Source organism: Electrona antarctica, assembly GCF_951216825.1.
Source record: "Electrona antarctica genome assembly, chromosome: 16".
Taxonomy (NCBI): Eukaryota; Metazoa; Chordata; class Actinopteri; order Myctophiformes; family Myctophidae; genus Electrona; species Electrona antarctica.
The window spans coordinates 30444477-30470033 of record NC_136797.1 but is presented as its reverse complement, the minus strand read 5'-3'; the positions used below and the strand labels follow the sequence as shown (position 1 = coordinate 30470033).

At 42.8% G+C, this 25557-nt stretch overlaps 1 protein-coding gene across 3 annotated transcripts in view; it reads right to left on the bottom strand.

Annotated features, from left to right (window-relative positions):
* Positions 1 to 23273, bottom strand: part of eng (endoglin) — a 55327-nt gene extending 32054 nt beyond the window's left edge. For 2 of the 3 annotated variants that reach the window (XM_079524781.1, XM_079524783.1), the window contains exons 1-3: positions 23139 to 23273; positions 21257 to 21481; positions 1478 to 1620 (exon numbers count right to left, since the gene is read on the bottom strand). In XM_079524781.1, coding sequence (XP_079380907.1) covers positions 1478 to 1620; positions 21257 to 21317 — 204 coding nt within the window. In that variant the 5' untranslated portion in view covers positions 21318 to 21481; positions 23139 to 23273. Of the gene's footprint in view, positions 1 to 1477; positions 1621 to 21256; positions 21512 to 23138 lie in introns of all 3 variants that reach the window. The other variant, XM_079524782.1, reaches the window with a different exon arrangement.
* Between the last annotated feature and the right edge of the window lie 2284 nt (positions 23274 to 25557).

Here is a 25557-nt window from a genome sequence, read left to right as displayed (position 1 = left end):
ATGGTGCCTGAGACAGGTGGATTTAATATGAACAATGTGGGGGTAGAAGAAGAAGAGAGACAAACAGATTGGAAAAAGGATACGTGAGAATAAATTGTGAGGGGTTTTATGAAACAAGATATATGAGAAAGTATCGGTGGCTTGAATCATTAAAACCTGGGAAAGCATCTGCTGTTATTTTAAGATTTTAGCGTTGGCTTTTCTTAAATCGCAGATACACAAGCTCACCAGAGCACTTTGTGCCGCGCAGCGAGCAGCTTGTACATCTGCTATTGTTGGTTTGCTGGTTTAGAAGGCATTTGTACAATTGGCCTGGGGTCTTAATGGCTTAAGTGAGAATAGAGAGGCAAGCAGTGCACCCCAATAAAGAAAGGACTAATGCTATCTGACCAGACAATACAGGACAGTGAAAAATGAAGTCTGGCACTGCAAAAACAACATAGATTAAACGTTTTATGAGTTGCATTTTTGTGTCGATTTCTGAATCAATCAACGATGGCAAATGTTTTAAAATCGATATTTTGAAATCGACAATCGGAAAAGTGCAGCCTGCCTGGCGGTTTTCTCACAGAAATGTAAGCATGAGAAACCCCAGGGCCTCAGGGGATACACAGCCTCTATGTTATGTCTGGCATGTGTTCGTGGTTAGAAAGCTATCAAGCTGACCAGAAGACGTGATGTCCCTCGTGTTTGCATTACACCACATGGGGAGGCTAATGTTCTTGCTTGTTCAGCAGTCATCTGGTATCAATCACTCACAAGCATTCTATACAGAACAATTCTTGAGAACTGGCAATAGAGCCTACTCCAAGGCATATAGGCTCAATATATTGGAAAATAAACCATGAGAGATGAGACGAGCCTCTAGGATTATGGGTGCATTCATAGAAATACTCGAAGAGAGTGCTGGAGCGGAGTCACCGAGAGTGCTGGAGCGGATCTCTCTGGTTGGGAAATTCGGAGCACTCTCCGAGTGTAGCTGGTTTAGAAACTCACAGTGCTGGCCTGTGGGAGCACTCAGAGAATACACTGTCTGACCACTCCAAATGAAAAGCCTGCTTGACCGAATGTCTGAACTGAACATTGACGTCAACAAAGACAGGAAGACACAGCCAAATGCATTGCTGTGGCTCTCTGGTACGCGCATCTACAATGTGTAACAAAACTGTTTATAATGAATTAATGATAATTAACGTTCATTTGCATGAAGAGGAAAATAGCCACGTAAGTAATGAGTATGTCTGACCATTCGTATAGGGCGCTCTTATCATCATACATGGTCTCATTCCGGCCAATTCTCAATAGAATAACAGGTAGACCAACGACAACCACCACAGGCCCTTTCCAGTTTTCACTCTACACTAAATATCTCCGGCTTGAACAGCCAATCTAAAATATTTTTGCCAAATGTTAGCCCCAGAATAGGGATGCTAATCGTTCAAGTGGATGAGAATCAACATTAGCGTTAGCTGCTTACCCTGAATTGGAGGTTAAGGACATGGACCTCTGCCTTGTCCTCTCTGAGGAAGCTTGTCCAACAGCCAGTGGACATTTCCTTCACCTCCACCCAAGAAGGGTTGACGGAGTCCTTCCTCGCCGGTACACATGTCTGGATGGAGGCTGCGGAAGAGACGGTGCAAACGGTTAACCACATGAACCCTAATGTCGATATCCGTTAGTATGTAGGCTGTGTACCACATGGGCTTTTACACCTGACATGGCAACACCTGTCAGTGTTGCCATATCTTGGCTATATCTTGACTTTTGGCTTGATTTTCTGTAAAGTCGCTTGTAAATATTGATAGTTGTAGGTTGTGGTTTTATGGGGCTTGTTTCTGAAGTAGTTGCTTATTTATGCTTCCTTCATAAATGTTGTTAAACCAGTGGTTCTTAAGCATTTTCAAGTCAAGGAAACCCATATTAATATAGTGCACAGACCCCTATCTGAAAAATATCTTATGGCCAGGGACCACCATACAAGATCTTAAAATGTCTTAAAATTATTCCAAATTCTTCACATGAAAAAAAATTCTTTTGAAAATAGCAGATCTACAAGCTCACAACACGATTGATTGACACTTGATTGATTGACATCAAAAGGGTCCGTCAGCTCAAACCCATATTGCAATATTTTGTTTTCAAGAGTGTTACTGTACACAAAAAACGTTGGTATCATTACAAATAAAATACAAAAAACCCTACCTATTCCATTTCTCACACTCTATTTCCCATTCCAAGTGCATTTGTCTTATATGTTACGCCAGCTCCGCTATTCCAAAGCCCCCTCAGGGGCTTATTTAAACTATTTTCAGCAATGGTATATTTTTTAGTGTTTTTCTTGTTGAGCTGCTGGTCATTTTGAAAGTAGCTCACAAGGCAAAAAAGTGTGGGTACCCCTGGTCTATACTGTATGTTAATATTCCTAAGATGTCTATCAAGTAAATTCAAATGGATGGAAAGCAAAATATGGGATCTAAACAAATCAATTAATGATGACTTATTGACTTATTCATTATTCATCATGATTCTCCTGTGAAGCATTTATTTGTATGTTTAAATGTTATTGCTAATGAAAATATGTCGTATATCGTTGGTCGCCTGTCGGGTGGAAAACTTGTATGTTAAAAACAGTTACTTTTCAGAAAACTTTCTTTTTTTTGGGGGGGGGGGGGGGGAATCGCTGATCTACAAGCACACAAAGTGTTGCAATGTGATGTGTTGTGAGCTTGTAGATCAGCTCTTTAAAAAAATCTTCTCTTATGGGGGTCCCTGGCACAAAATCTTTTCAAATATGGGTCCGCAGCCAAATGCATATCCCCTTGAGGGTACTTTGAGGGTTTGATAACAACTGCATTAGAGGACCCCCTAAAAGTGAGCAACAGTATAGTCAAAGTGCGCAATTTAACTGAGCTCTAGAGGCAATCAGTAGTCAGCTCCTTAGCGGGGGAACGCGCATGGTCTATGTGCATTCTTGCGTCCATCACTCTCAGCACTTGGTGGTGGAGGGGGTTAGTAACGGGGGGTAGGATCAGATCACTTGGTGGTGGAGGGGGTTAGTAACGGGGGGTAGGATCAGATAACTTGGTGGTGGAGGGGGTTAGTAACGGGGGAAAGGATTAGATCACTTGGTGGTGGAGGGGGTTAGTAACAGGGATAGGATCAGATCACTTGGTGGTGGAGGGGGTTAGTAACAGGGATAGGATCAGATCACTTGGTGGTGGAGGGGGTTAGTAACGGGGGGTAGGATCAGATAACTTGGTGGTGGAGGGGGTTAGTAACGGGGGAAAGGATTAGATCACTTGGTGGTGGAGGGGGTTAGTAACAGGGATAGGATCAGATCACTTGGTGGTGGAGGGGGTTAGTAACAGGGATAGGATCAGATCACTTGGTGGTGGAGGGGGTTAGTAACAGGGATAGGATCAGATCACTTGGTGGTGGAGGGGGTTAGTAACGGGGGATAGGATCAGATCACTTGGTGGTGGAGGGGGTTAGTAACAGGGATAGGATCAGATCACTTGGTGGTGGAGGGGGTTAGTAACGGGGGATAGGATCAGATCACTTGGTGGTGGAGGGGGTTAGTAACGGGGGATAGGATCAGATCAATCAATGTTATTACTCTCTTTGCCTCAAAAGGTTGTAGCTGTGCATGTCGACCTCTCTCAAGAGATACAACAGAGCAGATGAATTCCTCACTGTGAATAATATAATTGACTTAAGTTATGCATAACTGGTAATAAATACTGTGAGACACTTTGATTCACCAGACCTTGAATAACAAGCAAGTCTCAAAAGTACAGTATGTGCTGAATCTAAGTCAAACTCCAAGAGCAATTGTTACTGAATCCCAAGTATTTTCACACTTCTTTACCATTACATCGCTCCTTATTGTATTGCTTTTTTCACGTGGTACTGCTATGCCAAGGAGTCAAAACTCCAAGAATGTTACCATCCTTATACTTGAATAATGGGACGACAAAGAATCTCCTTGAATGTTTCTCAATTCTCACTCGAGACTGAACACGTGACTTGAGTTGGACTCAAGCCCTGATGTGTGCACGTATTGATATTTGGCAAGCGTCTGTTGTTAAGAATGTTGGAAAGTAGTGGAGTATATGTGCCAGCTGGGACAGGCATTGTGTCAAAATCATCACAAAAATCCATTAAAAATAGTTTATTTGCTTTATCTGTTCCTTTTCTCTCTCCCCCGGGGGGCATATCCTGCCTTGTTGGTGGTCGATAAATCCTCTCCACCAATAAACTCCCTCCTTCCTCAGGAAGTGCAGGGTCAGGTGTCATTTCCTACCCAATCAGTGGACTGGGCTCCGACCCACGCCCCGCCCTGCCCGATGAGAGATGGGAGGGTCTGATTTGGGTTTTTATCAGAGCCTTGCGGCGTCACTGGGTGGCAGACATCATGGTGCTGAGGCCGTCTCTGATCTGGACTGACTGGCTATGTTGAGGAGATGACCAAGCTGTAATGCCTTGCTAATCTCAGACTGTCTGTCTCCTGACTAGGGGAGATTGGGCTCCGATAGGATCACAGGCAGGACAGGAACTACTCTACGCTGCACCCAGCCAGCCTCCAGACAGCCATATCCAGCCTGTATACAATACACACACACACACACACATAGTCGGTATAGGGAAGTTGATATTATCGAGTAACTACAGCCCCCAGTTAAGGAAACATTAATGAAGTTGGTCGGCGACTGATTAATCTATTAATAGTTAAAAGGGTGAAAGACATATATTTTGTTAGAATAAGTGTTAAATAGCTCTGTATACTTATAGCAATCATTGCTCTAAAGTGTTTGTTCAGTAACATGGGGTCTAAACAGAAAATACATATTCAGGTTGGGACTTCTGATACTTTTTTTTTATCCAATCAGGAGAGAGAACTCATACGGGTTACAAGATAGAACAAACAACATTTGAAGTGGGACACCATAAGCTATTTAATCATCATTGTGGGGTTCTCTGATCAAATTGCTCTCCCCCCCATAAAAATATGCATTTTCAAGTGTTGGGGAGACCCCGGTTGTGGATCAAAGACTATACTGTGGCGATGAAAAGAGCTTTGACATTTTACCCTAAAATAATTAAATAAAAAATGCAACAAAAACATGTCACTTACAACCCCTTTAACATAAAACAATCTAGTTTTATAATTATTATGAAGAGAAAGCATACAGTATAAGCATAAGTGTTTAGTAACAGGTTTCAAACGCCTGAGTAAATATAATACCGGAATGGATTCTAGCAAGTGCTGCATACATGAAACGGCAAAACTCTGACCCATTTCCTTCTTTGAATAAAGGGGGGAGAAGAGAAGGACAACCGGAAATTACAAAGTCTACAAGGACAACAGGAAATACCATATTTAGATGGGGACACACTTAACGGTGATGGAAAACCTAGGTTGAAGCAGCACCACCACAAGGAATTGAAGAAGCGATAGAGTGAGAGAGACCTAATGGAAAAAAACGAGATAGAGATTGAAGCAGATACAATGGGACAGAGGAGAGCAAAGAGGGAACAGACTGTAATGTGCCCCTTTCGCTTGTTCTTGGGTAGGTTTTTAATGCAGTGACTCAACCGTTTTAAAGGACTCCCTAGTTTAGTATAGCGTGGGACTCCAGTTTACACTGTAAAATCCTCAGTGTTAATTAAACTCAGAGAGCGTGCAAATGGTAGCAGGACAACCCGTAGGGGTCCATTTGGTTCGATTTGCCCACTTACAGATCCATACGGTTCCATTTGACACTGAACCCCTAATTGCTCCCGAGCGGTTTCCGCTGCCATCGGTGTATGAATGTGTGTGTGAATGGGTGAATGTAATGCAAAATCTCTGTAAAACGCCTTGGATAAAGGTGCTATATAAATGCACCATTTACCATTTGGTTCCTACAGTAGCAAACTATGAATCATTTTGCCCCCCCCCCCCTTTGAAACCCTGTCAAGGACCCCCGTGGGTCCCCCATATTCCAGAACCACTGCAGTAATGGATGGTGGCTTTCCCTCGCCGAGCGAGATGGAAAGACACACTCCCGTCTCTCTCATCCCTCTCTCCCTTCGCCTGCACTGAAGGTCAAGGCCAGCTTCCTGTTATTCTGGCCTGCATGTGCAGTCAGTGTTCATGTCTATCGCTCCGCGTCCACATCCATAAAGAAATACTGAATTCTCCCCCCCTGTGATGGAGTCAATAGCCCATGACTGCAGCCCGCTGGGGGGACTTGAAGTAAATCACAATGATGTGCGTGCGTGCGTGCGTGCGTGCATGCGTGCGTGCGTGCGTGCGTGCGTGCGTGCGTGCGTGCGTGCGTGCGTGCGTGCGTGCGTGCGTGCGTGCGTGCGTGCGTGCGTGCGTGCGTGCGTGCGTGCGTGCGTGCGAGAGACAGAGAAAGAGACAGAGAGGAACAGAGCAAGAAATCATGTGACACAGTAATGTCCTTATCGTTAATTTATCCATTTGTAACTGTGAGTGTGTATACAAATGTAACCAAATGGGCCCATTTGGACGCCCACGGGTCCATTTGGTCACATTTGTTATACAGTAGTGCAATCACAGTTAAATGAAAGCTTCAATCCATACGTTTCATCTCCTATACCCGGGATTTGAACCGTGGCCTCCTGCATGGGAGACCGAACATTCCATAGCGCTCTTCCAAGAGAGAATCCCAGCTTACGAGGAGGAAATGGCTGTGAGCTTCAGGCAGGACTACTTGTCAAACTTCTTCCCGACACCAGGGTCTAGATGTCCTAGTTACAGTGCATTGTATTAACACACTCTAACATACAGAGTGGTAAATAACATTTTATTCATTAAAAATAAGTTCCGGACTGCAGCTTTAACTCTCGAGGCATTTACTGTGTAATGTGTACTGTGTCCCTCATCCTATTTATCATCAGTCCCCAATCACCATAAGCCATGTTCATTCTAGCCTCCTGACCCCGGAAATGCCAATGGCCCCACTAAGTGGTTTGGTGGTAAATGGGGTATAGAAGCGCCGTTCCTTCCAGTGCCTCTTCTTAGTCTTATTTTTATCAGTCCCCCCCGTTTCCTGTTCCATGACAAGAAATGTTTAGGGCTGACTGGGAATTCCATTTAGATCTTACAGTAGCTATGAGGGGCTAAACGTGAACGGAATCCATTAAGGGCAGATGATAAAAATGATGACAAGTGTGATACATCATATGCAACCCTGTAATTATCCAGTGTATCCAGTACAATTGTCTACTCTACACAGAGCATTGGTGTTTTTTGTGCGATTCATTCGCCCGAAAGTTATATATTTTGTTAAATGTTGTTTGTGTCATGAGTATATCCACACAGAAAGCAAATATGTGGTGAGAAAGAGGCAGAATTTGTATTTGGACCAAGGTCAAATATGTCCAAATTGTCCACCACAAATAAAGCCATCAACATGCTTTTATGAGGCATCAACTATATCTGAATAGTTTCGATGCGAAACATTCGCTGGCAATTTGTATGTCTTGTCGCACCCCCAGGTGTGTTAAGACCTTGAGAGCATAAGAATTGATCTGTAAAAAGCTGTGTAAACTCCTGGTTTATCCATTGAGCGTGCGAGGTGTGTGTGTGTGCGTGCGCATGTGCACGCATGTGTAAAGTGCTGAAGCAAGGCGTTTGTCTCATTCTGATGCTCTGTATGAGTGAGAGCAAAAACATACTGTATACTGTATAGCCTGTATAGGGAGGAAGTCACCACTGGGGATAGATAAATGTGATTTTTATGAGAGGCTGGCCAGTCGGCACTTTAACCCATTTTGGGCGGGCCGGGAACCCCTTTTGGTGTTTTAGCATTACGTTATACTTTAGCTATTGAAAAATAGCAGATCTACAAGCTCATAGCGCGCCACCGAGTGGCGCGCTACGAGCTTGTAGGTCTGCTATTTTTGAAAAATCGTGAAAATGCGGCACAAATCTTTGAAAATTTAACATATATTCTTTCAGATATTTTTTTTTTAATTTCGACGTCAGGCCTAAATGGGTTAATATACATTACAAAGTCCCTTCCAGAGACACATGAATCCACAGTTTATCTTTGTGCCACTTCCTTCGTGTTATATGGTTGGTGCAATACAGCAGCACGGTTGATCAACTGAATGACAATAATCATGTGTATTTCTACTGTAAGTGCAATACTTTTATGATGCAGCGAGACCCGATTCAGACTGCATTGAACGACAGTGTCACACTCCCAGTTCGGGGTTTTAGATCTGCTATTTTCGGCACGTGGCGCAGAGACACCGAGTATAAATGTAAGCGTGGCTTAAACCGAAGTTATCCACAGAAAGAAGACATCAACACACAAACCAGTGTTAAAAGTCGTGATGTGCCTTTGTGACTCAGGCAGTAAAAACGTAAGCCATTCAACATCATCCTCGGGGGAGACGTGTTGCATGTCATCCGCTTCTCTCTGCCCTTCACCACTTCCTGTCTCTCTCCTCCACAGTCCTATCAAATTCAATTCAATCTTTAGAAAAATAAAAGTCATAACTCCTGTGTGCCATTGTGGCTATTTCCGGTGTGAAACTGACTAAGAGATAGAAACAATTACTGTAAAAGGATGACTCATTTCCTATGCATGCGAGCAGATTATCGCTTCTTCTTTCGGATATGATTGACTCTTAATACTAAAACAACATGAGCTGGCAGAAGAGAGAATGACACATTAATAGACCTGCCAAAAAACAATGTCGTGTTAGCATAGAGCATACTGTAGGTTGCTTTTTTTTTTTTTTTTATAGGTGTCCTTGGGCGTCCCACCATCAACCTATCCGGTTGTGTCACCTCATCCTTGACCCACAAAGCACTGATAATCAGGGTATACAGTCAGTCACACATACTGTATGCGTCAGAAGTGGAGTACTAAGTAGCCAACACATGCCAAGGCATTGAACATTGATCAATTACCCATGTTGTGCCGCTGACTGTGAGCCGCGCTTGTTTTCTTGTGTGTAGTTTTGTTTGACTAACATCTGAGAGTTTGGCTCTCTGATAGAAAACTGCCAAGGGTTCTAATCCACCGTGGTGCGACCGGCTTTGTCGGGCGTCTAATCTATGCGAACGCAATTGGCTGGGGGAGGGATGCCGGATGGGGACGGTGATATTGGTCATTGCACGTACCCCTACAGGCTGGGGAGTGTTGGGCGGGGGGAGTAGGACGGAAGCTCTCTACGTGCTCCCGCTAGGGGCTCCTCACTGCCAGGTGATCGTTAGTAGGATACAACAGCAACAGCAGTGACAATACAGAAATGTGTGTGGGGAAAGTCAATTGGCATAACAACAGAAAAGTATAATTGCCTACTTTTTAAACTGTAGCCTAGAAAGAGAAAATAGGAAAACTGCCAAGTAGGGTCAATGAAATGCTTCATTGCTTCTTGTGCTTTCCTATCACCAACGTTGAACTCCAGGCATTGAACGAGACACATCCATGCACGTTCCACCGACCCCATTCGCTCCCATAGAATGGAAGTGAACAGGATGCAGACACCAGGCCAGCCTGACTGAGTCAAAGTAATTGGACTCAGAGCTAGGTGTGACAACAGAATGATGCACACAGGATCAATCAGCCATCCCCACACACATTTAGAGCACGGGACAGCTTCTGTCATGACACATTTGCTTTCATTCGCCATCACCCATCGTACGTGTTACCCAGACCACGGATGCACTCTATCCTCATTGCTTCTGGCCGTACTGTACAGTAGGTACAGTATAGACTTAGCCTGGCTAATAAGCCAGGCTCAAATCACACTGTCATGTGGTATTTGAGTCTGGAGATGCTGTGTATGGATCTTGTTTCCCGGGGGGCGGGTTCAAACATTTTCTATTTGACGCAATTGGTCAGAGCTACTGTCAGTCAAAGGACTCAAGCATTGAACGTCACTGTACCAAAGCCCGCCCATATTGCATACCGTGTCCCGATTGGCCACACCAGTTCTCTGGTGTAGGAAATGGGCGTAATCCGCCGGCAGGCAATTTTTTTTTGCCAACGGCTGATTCAGTCTGTCTTATTAGCCAGGCTAGTATAGACTACCCATGTGCAGAAAGGCCTGTGTTAGCAAAAGCGCCTTTGTTCCCACCGCCATGAATTATGAGAATTAAATCAAAAAGTAAACTCCTGTTAGTTACAAATATCCAGTCCGATGTGTGTCTTTTTTGTCTTCTTTACAGGTCAAATAATCAAACCAATAATAATCATGTTAGTTTACAAAGTATTCACTCAACGTCTGATTCAGAAAAATGGACATGTTGTGCATGCATCACCACACTCCACATTTGACCCAATTTGAATCTTGTGAATTGATTTGGGGATTGTCTACGACTACAACAAATATTTGTTTATTTTATAAAGGTCTAGAATAAATATCCAGGACTTAATGCTGGGATGCGAGGCATGCAAAGGGAGAGAATCCTCCATTCAGACACAGTCCCTTAATCCATTCAGGCCTGACGTCGAAATAAAAAAAACGTTCGCTCTGAAAGAATATATACCTATTCAAAGATTTGTGCCGCATTTTTACGATTTTTCAAAAATAGCAGACCTACAAGCTTGTATATCTGCTATTTTTCAATAGCTAAAGTATAACAGAATGCTTGAAACACCAAAAGGGGTTCCCGCCCAAAATGGGTTAATCCCTATACGCCGTGATCTGCACTGTGCACTGGCTCTTACTGTGTCTGTACGCAACCGCATGTCACTCAACAAAAGTGACTTATTTTCAAATGAAAACAGTGTTGTTTTGCTTTTGCTTCAGTCCCGGTAGAGGCAGAGCTCTACAGATGGCTAGATAGGGCATGCCAATCCATCTGTCTATCTGTTCACGACGTTGGTCCCAAATATCATCATGATCTCATAAACTATTCACTGGAATGGCATGAGGTTTTCTGTGCACCTTCATGGAGCCCAGAGGATTTTGGTGACCCCGTGACGCCAAAACTTCCACTTTCACTGCCGTGAAACTCGGGCATTCATGATCCCTGTATGATGAACCCTACCTATCCGATTGACCTTTACTCATCAGATAGGCAGATTCCAGGATGAACCCCAACTAACCTTTCCTCTATTGCCTCCCGTCTTCCAGTATCCACTTGGATGTAAGGAGCAGCATGGACTGATTCCCAAACAATGGGTCAGGACCCATTTGTGTTCATGGACACATTTTTATGGGTTACGAGTAAATATCCCTTAATGGGGTGTTGTGCTAATTCACTTATTTCCATCGAAATAAGTAGTAAAATGTGCCGCTTGGGATATTATTTACATTATGAAGAGAGGATATATACAAAAAAATAATAATTTTGAGCCATGGAAATAAGCAAATTAGCACAACACCCCATAGCCCCATTCGATTCCCATTCAATTCAATGCAATTCCTTTAGATATGGTAGGGGAGATAGCCAATAAGGAGCTTTTGCACAAAATAACACCTGGACCTCTTTGGTGGGGACGTAACGACTACAAAGAAAGGTAAGAAAGCCTTCTAGTATGGAATTCTCCTTTAAGACACGCATAATACTGCCCACAAACTCTTCACTCCCTAATGGTGGAATGACCTTCTAATGACCTTGCCCACCTCAGCCACAACAACAAATAATAATTATTACTTAACCATTTCCTGTCATTACCTGACAGCACCCTCTTCAACAAGACAGACTTCATGCAGCCAGTCAGTGACATCAGTCATCTACTGTACAGTATGACATCAGTGCTATGACATCAGTACGTCATATGGACCATATTTTGGGAAAAGTTACATCGGATCCCAATGCACGCACGCACGCACGCACGCACGCACACACACTTCTAGACCGCTTGCCTCCTAGAGCCAGAAAAAAATATAATAATAATATTTACATAATATATTTGCATGCCTTGTCTTGCAAATAATAAATAAAGCTCTTTCATTATATTACCAAGTACCTTCCATTATAATTCTAGACACAGGAACCATTGTTAAGTCTGTTGTAAAGGAGCTGTGGGGCTGATCTTTGCACGTAAGACTAATTGTTTGTTTGGACTGATGATGTGCAGGGAATTCTGGCTTTTTTTTTGCCCTGTAGCACTCATTATTATTGGCTCCGAACAAAAGCATCAGCATGCGCTAAAAGTCTCCAGTGACTATAGATTGAACCCCAGTGACATAAAGCCTCTATATAGCGCTGCACACTTCTCTGCCGCGAATACAAACAGCCAGGGGGAAACCCTGGCAAACGGAGGGCCGTGTCAAGTCCAACCGTCTCCCCCGTGGCCCCTCAGGGCAGAATATACTGTTAGTGTCCAGGGTTGAGGGGGTGGTGGTGGTCCTCTCAAGAGCTGGTTGGAGGGGAGATCAATGGGAGGGACCGAACAACAGAGAAATGGCGCTTCAAGGCTTGCTCAAGCCTCCAAAGACAGACAGACGCAGACATAACCACCGCACATGCACACACGCACGCACACACGCACACACACACCTATTGTCCCGGCGTTTCCGCAGCTGCAGACCGAGGCCTGACCATCCACAGGAAGGTAAACAAGCTCTTATCAGTTCTCTGCAGGGGCCGGCAGTGTCCCCTGGCCTCTCACCCCTGCATACTGCATAGTACTGCATACTACATACATACTGTATACAACTACTAGCTACATACTGTACATGAATGTACTTGATGTATTACCATGTGCTGTTGTTCTTGCTTACTGTAAGTCGCTCTGGATTAAGAGCATCTGTGTTGGTTAAAAACAATTGAACCAATGAAAAGTATTAAAAAGCGCTTCGGACAAAACCTCTTAACTCCATTGGACCTGGCTGAAACTGTCTGCTAAAGCAGCTAACTCCACCCCCTCTCTAGGCAGTATTGCATTTTTTTTTTTTATATAAGGTTTTTTCATTTCCTGAAAAATTTGGAGTTAGGTGGTTTCTCCCCGACAGCAGAGACATACTACTGTACTGCACAACCTTCTACTCTACATACTGCATACTAATGTGAAACTACATACTACATACTGCATGCTACAAACTGCATGTAACTGCAATGTACAGCATATTACACAATGCATGCATGTAGATGCGCAGTTTGGTGCGCGACATATTCCATTACATACGTCTGTCTGGTCCCTGGGTTGGACATGGGAGTTGTGTGCATGCATGCGTGGGTGTGTGCCGCGAGCGAGCATGTGTATGTGTGTGTGTGTGTGTGTGTGTGCGCGCGTGCGTGCGTGCGTGCGTGCGTGCGTGTGTGTGTGTGTGTGTGTGTAACTGCAATGTAGAGCATATTACACAATGCATGCATGTAGATCCGCAGTTTGGTGCGCGACATATTCCATTACATACGTCGGTCTGGTCCCTGGGTTGGACATGGGAGTTGTGTGCATGCATGCGTGGGTGTGTGCCGCGAGCATGTGTGTGTGTGTGTGTGTGTGTGTGTGTGTGTGTGTGTGTGTGTGTGTGTGTGTGTGTGTGTGTGTGTACACGTGTGTGTGTCCTTGCACTCATGCATGCATGCACGTGTTGAGTGTGAGCTCCAGTGCTGGCCAAAAGAGGCGGTGATGATGCGATAGCTGGTCTGGAGACAGCCTGTCTTCACACTAGCTCTGTTTACACCTCTGGGAACCATTCGTCAGACATCTCATCACGTCGTCGTGGAAGTTCACGGAACAACAAACGCAACGGCGCGTGAAGTGGCCAATGGCTCACTTACTCACCCATTCACCCGCTCACTGCATGGCCTGTCTGCTGCCTGTCTGCTGCCTGCTAGACACCGTATTCTCCCATACAGACAAACACGCTTTTGGCGGTTGTTATCCTGCTTAGCAGCGGTCATACATAACTTAGTTAATCACCATGCATAACCTTTTGGTTAACCCCTTAACTTTGGCTATCCCTATTTTGTCAGCTTATGCAAGTACATTTTCTTAACATTTCCAAAAATAGCTACTACCACAGACGAAAAACAGTCTAAGTCCAAATTTCAGACTGACCCCTCCACGAAAAGGCCTCGTTGTCCTGAACCCTTATCTATAATTTATACATTATGGATCAATAGTGTGGACTTAGACTGTTATTCGTCTGTGGCATTCATTTATTGTCGATCTATCAGATCACAATGTAACCTAACACATTAGCCTATGAGCTTGTAAATTAGCTATTTTCACTATTCTCTGTATGACAAAGTATATGTATATTGGACATGTCTTTGTTGTTTGTGGTTCTAACGTCGGCTGCTGTCCACAACTTAGTTAAGTTTTGAAAATGAGATGACAAATATACCATCATTTAGTGTTGATGAACACAGACACATGCTCCTATCTGTTATGTTCAAGACAACACAAGTCAGAGGGACACAGTATGTCTTCCATTCACTAATGTACTAGACTCTTCACTCAAACTGACAAGGTGTTCCATAAACACTTTATTAGTCTTGTGTCTTCAGGTTTCTGCACCAATGCAGATAAATTAATTTGTGGCAAAATGACGAGACATTGCGAAAGGGATCTTGTGAGACTCTATTAATCATCTCAGTGTTAATTAGCTTCGCTGCTTTTGGAAGTAAAGACTAATTTAGTGAATGTTATGCTAACTACCCTCTACCGAAGCAGATGGAGGCGTCAGAGATGCATTGCACACTGGTTGCTCCCAATCATTCAAGATTGATGTAGCTTTGCACAGCATATGCTTCTCATAGAACCAACAGAGATTACCCCGTTTTTCTCCACTGATTTTGCCTGAAAATATTAATGACCTGCAACATGGGGGAGGCATAGCAATGAGGGGCTTTGATTTATTCATTATTATTTTTTTACTCCATTTGGAGAAGTTAGGAAAGCGGAAGTGCTGTATAGTCAGATGAAAGGTAGAGAGATTTGTGTGCCTCTCAGCGGTGTAGGATTTAGAGTAATGGAAATCTACTGACTGACAACAGTTGCTCAACAAGTGTGGCGTTATTCCCTCCTGCGTCTCTGCAAAGGTGAAAAAACTACTCTGAGCTTTGCTTTGGGATTTGTTATAGTCATATTACTAACTATGAGGCACTCGAAGGCCCTTTCTTTGAGTCCCATTTTACTTCTCAATGTATGTAATAAAACCAGTAAATGGAATTACAGTAAATAACAGCATAAAGGTATTGTGTTACATCAAGCAGAGAGGAACTGTGTGTATGCGTTTTGTCATCAGTGAAAAACACACGTGCACGCACACGCACGCACACGCACGCGCACGCGCACGCACACGCACACGCACACACACACACACACACACACACACACACACACACACACACACACACACACACACACAATCAGTGGGAGATTTCAGCTCTCCACCCCATGAGTATGGATTGATCAATGTGACAGATGAATCAACAGGAAAGTCTAGCATTACCCACCCAGTCCTCGAACCAAGAGGGATCTGCTGTTCTAGCATTGACCAGTGTTGCATAACAAATGACTATGTCAAGTGCTATGAGCTGCCCCATGCTTCATTTATAATCGGTCATATACAATGGTGTCCCTCTCCGAAAATAGCATGTCAGGCCTTCAATAGTTATGGGAAAGGGTCAAGCTTAGTGTGTTTGCCTGAATTGCATTAAATATGTTTTATTCTATTTTAATTGCGTTGTTGGTGTTTGTTGAGAATCCATTCCAAATGCAAACGATATCAGGGTTAGATAAGGTTTTTTTGTCTGCAGGCTAGCTACTGGCAACGTCTCTTTCAGTAACTTTGATAAAGCAGAAAACCCACAGTACACCGCATACTGAATAATCTCCAGGATGCCGCGCTGGGTATGCCAGTCAGAATTATGTATCCTCTCTAGGCCAGGTAAAAGTTAGGTAAAAGTTACAAAAGAAGTTCTGGCTGGGATTTCTCATCAAAGACAACAGGCACCACGTTTTTATCAATTGCCTTCCAGTGAAATCCCTTTACTGTTTATTATTATTATTACTAGTTTATTATTATTACCATTATGTATATTTCCATGGTAAATGTTAGTGCAGGCCTGTGGGCTTGACCATGAGCGGTCAGGCCCAGAGATAAGAGACACATAATGCCAGGCCTTATCTGGGTAGACGGCGGGCATGCTGGCATGGGCACAAATGGTCGCCAGGCTGACGAGGTGTTTATCTCACCCGCTGCTAATGAGCCGTTCAGTGCTCACGCCACTGCAGACTGACCTGGCCCAGATGGGACGCGGTCTCACAGTCACCCAGAAGAAGATGCACTGCCTATTAGCCACTTGAAATCCCCATCGTTAGTTGACCATATTCCCATGGGCCACACCATTATCTTTGCTGAAAAGAGCAACGCGGAGTGAGCTTGTAAATCGTGAGCTTGTAGATCTGCTATTTTCAGCGGATCGCTCCTCTCCCCGAGAATAGGGATGCTAGGGTTGAGTGGTTAGAGAGACAGCTCGAAGGCAGGTTCATGGCTGGACGTATGAATTAGATGCTAAATTGGACATACTAAATTGTTGTTTGGGATGTTCATTGTTATTCTTTAGTTGCCACTGAGACGACAACCGGCGCAGAAGTGTCTTTGTTTGACCTTTGGAGAGAACCGTGAGCCCCATTTACAACTCAAGTGCAAAGTAATAGAAAACTTGCTTGGGGCAAGAGCATCTCTTTAGAGATGAACAAAGATTACGTGCATGCAAAGCAAAACAAGGCGGTTATAGTCATGAAATATTAAACAGTGCTGAAATGAAATGGATTTTCAGGATGAAAATGATCCTATAGAGCTATTAACACGGGGTAATGCATTGCCCCTTCATTATGGTGTGAGCAAAATGTGTTTTGCATGTTTTTGAAATAGGTTTTATTACATAAGGAGAGTGCTTTGTTAACAACCTATATCATGGGCAACATAACTCAGAGCTGAAAACAACCTTACACTAACACACCACTCCACTGCCCTGGGTTTCTCCAGAGATTTAACTACCGCACGCCACATCATTCATAAACCACAAAAATTAAACCTATTATTTAAAACTAATCATGTCATGTGTTGCCAAGTCTACTGCTACGGCAGCTTCTGGAAACAAAGAGGAAAGCATAGGAATGAAACACACGGACTGAGGCGCCTCCACAATGTTCTCTGCATTCAAACAGAGGAAAAGCAAGGCATTCAGAAATGGATTGTTATTTGGGAGGGGCATCACAGGGAGAGATAGAAATCGGTCTGAGGGAGCGACACAAGGACGCGTCTCCCTGCCACCCAGTCTGACTGCAGGCTGAGCTGAATCACTGCAGTGCTGGAGAGGAAGTGGAATATTTAGACTTGTGTCATATTTAATGGTGGCGATTGCTGCTTGTTCCCTATTGAGAAAACTTCATGTCATCCATTTCCCTCCCTTGCTCTTTATCTTGCACCCTCATTTTCACATATCTCAAGTTTGCAGGTGTAGGAGTAGATTAAATATTTTTTTTCTGTACAAGGCAAGCTCCCAATGTTCTGAAGCTACAAATTACAGGCATATAAGAATAGCGAAGAAATAAAAAGAAAGAGAGTTAGACTACAGGACAACAGTATCATCAAATATACATAAGGTTCATGCAAAAACAAAAGAGGCAGAATATCAATGTCTCTTGAGCAAGTATGAGAAAATACTTGTTCATCATAGCAGCAGATATAACAGATATAACTCTCTTGTGCAAATAAGAGAGGAGTGGCAGTGGCTCAGGACTCGTGAGGTAGAGCTTGGGAATCTGAAGGTTCCCGGTTCAATCCCCAGGTCCCACTGGGTTAATGTCGAAGTGACCTTGAGCAAGACACTGAACCCCTAACTGCTCCCGATGAGCAGGTTGGTGCCTTGCATGGTTTCCTCCGTATCAGTGAGTGAATGTGAATTGTAAAGAGCTTTAGATAGAGGTGCTGTACCGGTAATTGCACCATTTACTATTTACATCACTTAGCAGCAGATATCATTCAAACATGATACTATAAGTATATGTGCCAGTGGACCAGAAATGGAGTATATTCATAGTCAGCTCCTTACATCTTGTCACAGGTATGCCTCTTTGGACTGAATTCATCGTTTCCTCCCTGCATTTCTTTGCTTCATCTTCATCTCGCTTCCCACCCCACACTCCACTTATTTGCCAATGATGTACTCTTGGGGTGGTCGACACTAGTTGTAGCTGAGTGGGTAGAGAGGCCGCCTGGGAATGGGAATGTCGCCAGTTCGACCCTCCCACAGCTCGCCCAGTTTACGTGTCGAAGTGTCCACGACCACTAACAGTGTCGTCCGTCCGTCTGTCGTCGTCCCCCCCCGCTGTGCTCATACGTCCTCTGAGCTGCCTTCTGTTGGGTGAAGCAGTAAAAGTAACTTCCCCTCGCCTGGGGACCAGAAAAAAAAAAGCGAACTCCCTTTCCTTTCCTTGCAGAGTTACATAATCCAGCCCACCCGTGTCTAAAAGTTGTCCCTCAGCCTTTTTTCCCAATCACCAGCTTCTATCACAGCTTCTGGGGGATGCATCTCCCAGCAGGGGGGCCTCCCTCACCTGCTGTTTAGCTAGCTCGTCCCACTCTCTCTCTCTCTCATTTGTGTCTCGTCTCACTCCATCTCTCTGTCTCTCCGCACGTCAGCTTTACTCCCTAGTCCTCAGGTCATCTTCCAGACACTGTTCCTACCTTCTACTGGCAGCTCAGTAAATCGCTTTTGTGCTTTTTTCCTACCAACTGTGGAGAGGAGACACTGGGATGGACGGAAGTGCATAAAGGAGGCGAGCTAGTCGACGCTGTGATGCCAGCAGGCTCCCGCAGGGAAGCTCGCAGCAGCGGGGAGTCTATTCAACATGGCCTCCCCTGCCAGTAAGAACTGTGGCAAAGCTATATGAGGCGACTAACACTGAAGAAGACAAACACAGCGAACAAAAAGCACTAGTGTAGGCGGTTCAGACGGACCCAGTAAATAAAGTTAAAAAACACATCCCCTCTCGATCATCAAACACAGCTACATAAAAATAAATAAACTAAAGCCTGATTTATAATTAGTTGTATGACGGTGTGTCGCACACTAAGATTAGCCGATCTACAAGCTCACAACGAGTCACATTGCGACGCATTGTGAGCTTGTAGATCGGCTATTCTCGTATATAATTATAAGTTAAGCATAACTTTCTGATGAGATGAATTCAATAATTCATAGGGATCAACTCACTGCGAGCAGCTCAAACAAAGGCAGCGGTGGGATCACTAAAAGAAGCTAGTAAGCTACACAACAACATTGTAGCTTACTTAAAGTATCAACAGAAACCTCCCATAGGCACTTCTGTGAGCACTGATCTTCAACGTTTTGACAATGTAAACAATAGTTTGAGACAGATCCCTATATGCTGCATGTTTACAATTTTGGAAATGCTGTTCTTGAGAGTAAAACATCTAAGGAGTTCCTTTATGGTTAAAGGTTCCCTTACAAGCATTACTTTGAAGACTGAATACAATGGCGACAAAGTCTTATAAGGTCCAGCCAATAACGCTTACATTTCCAATATTCATATTATCCATGGCAGCAATATTGGCATGTAATAAAAGGGTAAACACAAGGTTATTTAGTGATAGTGTTCAGATAGTAGCTGACTTGATACTAATTAAGGTTCTGTTTCATTCTGGTCAAACAGAGTCAAGATGCTGCTATTTGGCAGTGCATGTTGGTTCACACTGGAAAGGCTCTGCTACATTAATTAGCATCATTGGTAACACTTCTGTTCTGTGAACAAATATTTAAAGCTGAGAGGTAGCTGATAGCGGGAAAATATATATTTATATTTTACATTTGAGGCCGATGCTCTTATCCAGCGACATGTTTAGACAAATAATAGGTTTGGTATTGTAGTTTATACAGTAAATTGTTCTCTTTGCACACTCATCATCTGACTATTTACCCTGTTGTTTGTTGATTGGGTTCAAGTTTTTCTACTTACTCAGATTTTGCACGTGTTAGTCGCTCTGCATAATAAAGTCTGCTAAATGGCATGGCTAAATTGTAAACAAACATTACAAGCCACCATGGCAACTGTAAAAGTACTGTCCTGTGTTCCTAGAATAGATGAAGTATGATCTACTGTAAGTGTGGGGGGGAAAGGGTTATTCAGGTGTATGAGGGGGCATGGATATAGGGAATTATGGTTGTAATTGGGTTAGAAAAGAATTTCCACCATTAAGGGCTCAGGTGGGAGGAGAGTATGAACAAGTGGAGTGACGGCCTTGCTTCTACAGGAGGAGAAGAGTTATGCCTAAAGTCAGATCCATACTTCACCGCATGACAGAGTCACCTACCGAAAATAGCCGGCCTACCATCTCATATCTGCGATGCGTTGTGATCTTGTAGGTTGTGATGCCATCACAATGGGGCATAAATTAGGCATAATACATACTTCAGCATAAAACCGCGTTGCTCGATGTGTTGCATTTTTTATTCGAAAATCTGTTCTCTTTGGTGAGCAACACGGCCGGGAAAAAGCACAGATAAGGCTTTAAGAACCTGGTGGTAGCAGAGCAAATAACACAGACAGGGTTGTTGGTCCTGACCATGGCCTGGGGATATGGGGGGATACAACTCCCTTAGCTGCCTTGTACGGAAGCAACAGCATATTGAATTTAATATGAGCAGCCACAGGCAGCTGATAGATGGAGAGGAGGAAAAGGCCAGTGTGGGAGAGTTTGGTTTGGCTAAAGACTAAATAACATGCAAAATCCATGATCTTTTTGCAATTCCTCCTTGCCTGCAAAACTGTAAAAATAATAATAATAATAATAATATACCGACCACAAAAGATTGTTTGATAGAAAATATTGTATATAAAAAAGTTACTATCCTTTAAGCCTTCTTACACAAAACTGGCTTAAGGAATAGGCCTGTCACTCTAACAACGAGATGAAATACAATATTTTTGCACGTTAAAAAAGCCCTATCCATCATACCCCTCAAGCCCAAATATGTCAGAGTGCAGTTCAAGAGCTGCACAAATTACAGACCTTTAGATCTGAGGGCAGAATCAAGTCAGAATAACGTACACAGGGTGCTGGCAATTTATGGCCTTGAATGTTCCATTCACTGAAATCATGCAGTGGAAGGTCAATATTAACAATAGTGTTGATTGGTTTATGGTCAACATTGTAGATAATCACTCAAGTCCTATTTTATAGGCCTACTTTGTCATATGATGGTGTAGCACTTTCGGGAAAGGAAAAACAACTGTGGAAAATGTTAAATGTTAACGTTACGAAATGTTGCAAATCAAAAACATCCGCTTACCCGAGGTTGCCATGGAGAAGAAACACAGGAGCAGGGCGGACAGAGTTGTGTAAAGCTCCATCTCGTAACCGGTGGAGTTGGAGGTCTTGGGTCTAGCCGCTCTGGGTCTGTAGCTGGCTGCTGAAGCAATCGTTTTAAGTCTTCTCGTCCAATGGTAGTGAGGCAGTGACTGTGGCTGTGTGTGTGTAAGCAGGCAACTCCAGCCTTCAAAGGTCAAAAGGTCAGCTGGGAGGGAGAGAGAGATGGGGGGGATCACTGAAGGAGATTAATTATGTGATAAGGAGACTGGAATCCTGGAAATTAGGACCACGGAGCCTTGCATTAACATCAATAACGAAACAAATTAATGCAGTCATATCTCATCACAAGCTGTGGTGGGGCAATACCATCAGGATATGTAACCTATTCTGTAGCAGATTGTTATCAAATAATCAATTAATACATCGTCTAATATCTATTCGTCTGTCTGTCTGTCTGTCTGTCTGTCCATTGGTATCCATATCCTTTCATCAACTATAGTGTTAGAAAATGTTCCATCCTGAGGCTAATCCTGAGGTTCCATCCTGGACAGCTACTATTCTGAAGGACAGAAATGTCGATTTCGGATAAATTTGGCTACAGTACAGGGCAGGCTACTCTTTTTTATTGAAATGTTTGATCAAAAGCCATTTAGTGTACTAAACTTGGATTCAAAATGGTCATCTGTTAACAAGATAAGGACATACAATGGGCATTAGTCAATCAAACTTAAATTGACCCTTCCACTTCTTGTTTATACTCAAAATGACTCTGATATACAGTTTTTGTGTGGGCCCAGCCCACTAAGCACTGGGCACTAATAAGGAATAGTGGGCACCCAATTGATGCCCACTCTGTAACTAATTGGTAACTCCTGTTACCAATCGAATAAACTGTTGTTTCTCTGAAGATCAGAGGTCACTGCATGATCATTATTATATGGGTTAGGCTAAAACGTTTATTTCAGCTCAATTTTCGGTTTGGAAAAAGTCCTCCAAAAGATTGTTCTTGGACTTCCCGGTGTGAGCTCAAGGGTTATCCGGTGGTCAGTCACTCTGTCTGTCAGGAAGCGCTGCTGGCGTCGCTTTCTTTAAATAATATCACAATGCGGAGATCTGATAAGACGCAGACTGCTCATGTTATATGATTCATATAGAACGAAGGAAAGGCCTGTATAAACTGTTTATGCACTTCCAAAAGAAACAATGACTCACGCTATTTCCCCCGACTGGAGCTTTAACTGTAAATAATTAATTCGTCCCCATGATCTGGGCAGTGGGTCTATTGGCTATAAATTCACCACATGATCTGGGCAGTGGGTCTATTGGCTATAAATTCACCACATGATATTCCTATACAAAAAAAGCCTATTTTGCCTATAGCTTAATTAATTAGCCTTAACATCTCATAATTGTATGAGCCTGGGCTATGTGGACAAATGTGAAAAGTGTCAAAATGAATTTATGATTGCATTGCCCGGGCATCTAGGCTAATTTACACAGTCCATCATGTTACGTAGAATAATGTTGTTTTTCTACTAAAATAATTATGAGTATAATAACTACCTAAACAAATATAAATGTATCCATTTAGCCCTTAATGGTCCATTAGGGTCCATTTGGTTACATTTGTAGGCCCTATAGACGGAGTTAAATGAACACTGGCGATTTTACTGTACCGTTTAGTGACTTTTTACTAAAAAAGTAAGTTTAATTTCTGAGATTTGAGTACGCTGCACACGCACTATCAATAATTCAAAGGCTATTCTCTTTTCTTCTCATTTCCAAACAAAGAAGCCATATAGCCTACACACACAGAGGGCTACATTTAAAATATAAAGTGAGCTGAAGTTTTAAAAACTTACATTTCAAAGTAGCTACAAACAATGTTCCCTTGAAACACGTTTCAGGTAGGCTATAATCCAGCAGCAGCACGGACGTATCGTTCAGTCATGTTTAAACTCTTTTCAAACTTTCTCTGCTGTCTGTGTGTGTGTGTGTGTGTCTGGGCGGGCGGGTTTACATTTGTACGGTCCCTCCCACTGGCCCAAGCAAGGATGTTCAGGAGCGCAATCACGTCAAGGCAATGGCTGTGGCCTGTCGGCTGTGGGCACGCTTTTTACACAGTTTAGCTGACCAGTAGATTGGATGAACTTGTAGTAGGCGGATGGATTGAAATGTAATGGAAATCAAAGGGTCTGACTCTGCACGTAGACGGCTGGCTACGCGAGGCCTTTCCAATTAGGCCTAATATATTTAATGTGTGTGGACTGTGGACCCTCAGTAGTAGTACTGTACTGCTATTGTAGTATAGGCCTGGACCATACTAGCTCTGGTCCATATAGCCCTAATACTTAAGCATATGGACCAGAGCTAACACCATTTTCTGAAGTTAGTCAGTTGCAACTGTGAGTGAGGGGGACTGTACACACTGCAAAGCAAAGAGTGAAGTGCATTTCTGCTTGTAGTAACTGGCAACTGCCATGGCAAATTTTGCAAGAACAACAATAAGCCAGATGACATAAGAGCAGTGCCAGTGAGGGAGAAGCCATGGAGTTGGAAGAGTAGAGATAGGCCTATGTAGGGTATTGTTTACAAAAGTATACTTTCTTTTTAAGCCTTAGTTTTTAATGTGTTGATTTTTTTTATTTAATATAATGATATAGAGCCATATTCTGTTCATTTATTTTGTATTAATTAACTGAAAGTCTGAGGAGCCCTGGCACATTAATTTCACCCTTCTTTTACTGTTAATCAAGGTGTGACAATAAAGTCTTTCTGATTCTGGATCAGTGAAATCAGTTAAAGATTGTTCTTGTGTCCATCTACTTCTGTTTCAACAGTTAGTTAGTTTCAATTAAGATGCATTTGTGATATATTCATTAAATGCTTTTTATATTTGAATATGCCCCCCCACCCCAACACACAAACAGAAAAGAAAACACCATAGACATCCATTGAGATATGCATAAAATGGTTAATACTTAATAGTTATTATTACGCATGTCTGTGACATACAAAAGCAGGCTTGGCCAGGGAATCATTTTTACTGAAAACGAATGGTTGGAACGGATTCACCCCATCACAAGCTCATATTGGCCAATTTAAAAATGTCCTGCTTTTAGCCTAGGCCCTCCGGGTACCCCAACTTTGATTGGCTCCCACAAAGTTTCCCAAGGGAGTTGGCTTGGAACAAATTTATATGTGATAGTAGACACCTTTATGAACACATCTGTGAAGAAAACTAGTGGTATAAGCATTTATTTTCCAGATTTGCCACAACTTTTGCTAACTTTACTTAACTATTGAGTTGAAATGAGAAGTCGACTTTAATACAAAACAATGGTAGACTACTATAATTTGCTGACAATGTATAATTTGCAGATGCTTGAGATGATGATGATGATGATTTGTGGATACCTCAAATTTGTCTAGATTGTTACAGTTGGGTATGTCGACCTCTAGTGGCCATATATTGTATGCTGTCTGCCAGGAATAATAATAATAATAATAATTATTATTATTACACTTTAATGCTCAGGGAGAAATTGAAGTATAGTCATCCAATAATTACTAATAATGAACTAAGAGTAAAACAGTATAGTAACAACTAACAAGACTATACTGAGCTACTTTATGTGAGCTAATTTATTTTGTGACACAGTGACACATGTGTGTCACTGTGTTGTTTTCCTGCATCTCCAGCCACAATGTTGGCATAGCTTGGAGCAGCAGGTGTATGTCTGAATGTAAAACTTTTTCCCCCCCTTTTCATTATGACTGCCAGCCACCTTTCTCATAGTTAGTTTCTTTATTGTAGCAATCGTCATGGAGCATGACAATAGAGTGTCACAGTCTCGCCCCTGACGAGCAGACCCGAAGAGAATGTCCTGTTCATTTTTCCCATAGAAGTTTCAGAAAGTATTTATTTAAAGACCTTTTAAGCCTCGGACAAAGCCAACTCAGCTCCTGACAAATCATGACAATAAACAAAAGATTTTCAGCCGAACAAATAATTAGAAAGAAGTTTGTTTTTCTTCTTATTTGTTCTGCTCAAAAAAAATTGTTTATCGTCATGATTTGTCCGAGGCTTAAAGGTCTTTAAATAAAGACTTTTTGAAACATCTATGGGAAAAATGAATGGGAAATTCTCTTCCGGGCCGCTCGTCATTCTGAAAGGGTCATTCTGAAAGGGTCATTCTGCGGCGCTCTATAGAATCCAAACCGTAATTCATCAAATACCAATGGAAAGAAACACCTTCTTGCACTGTAAATGGTAATTTC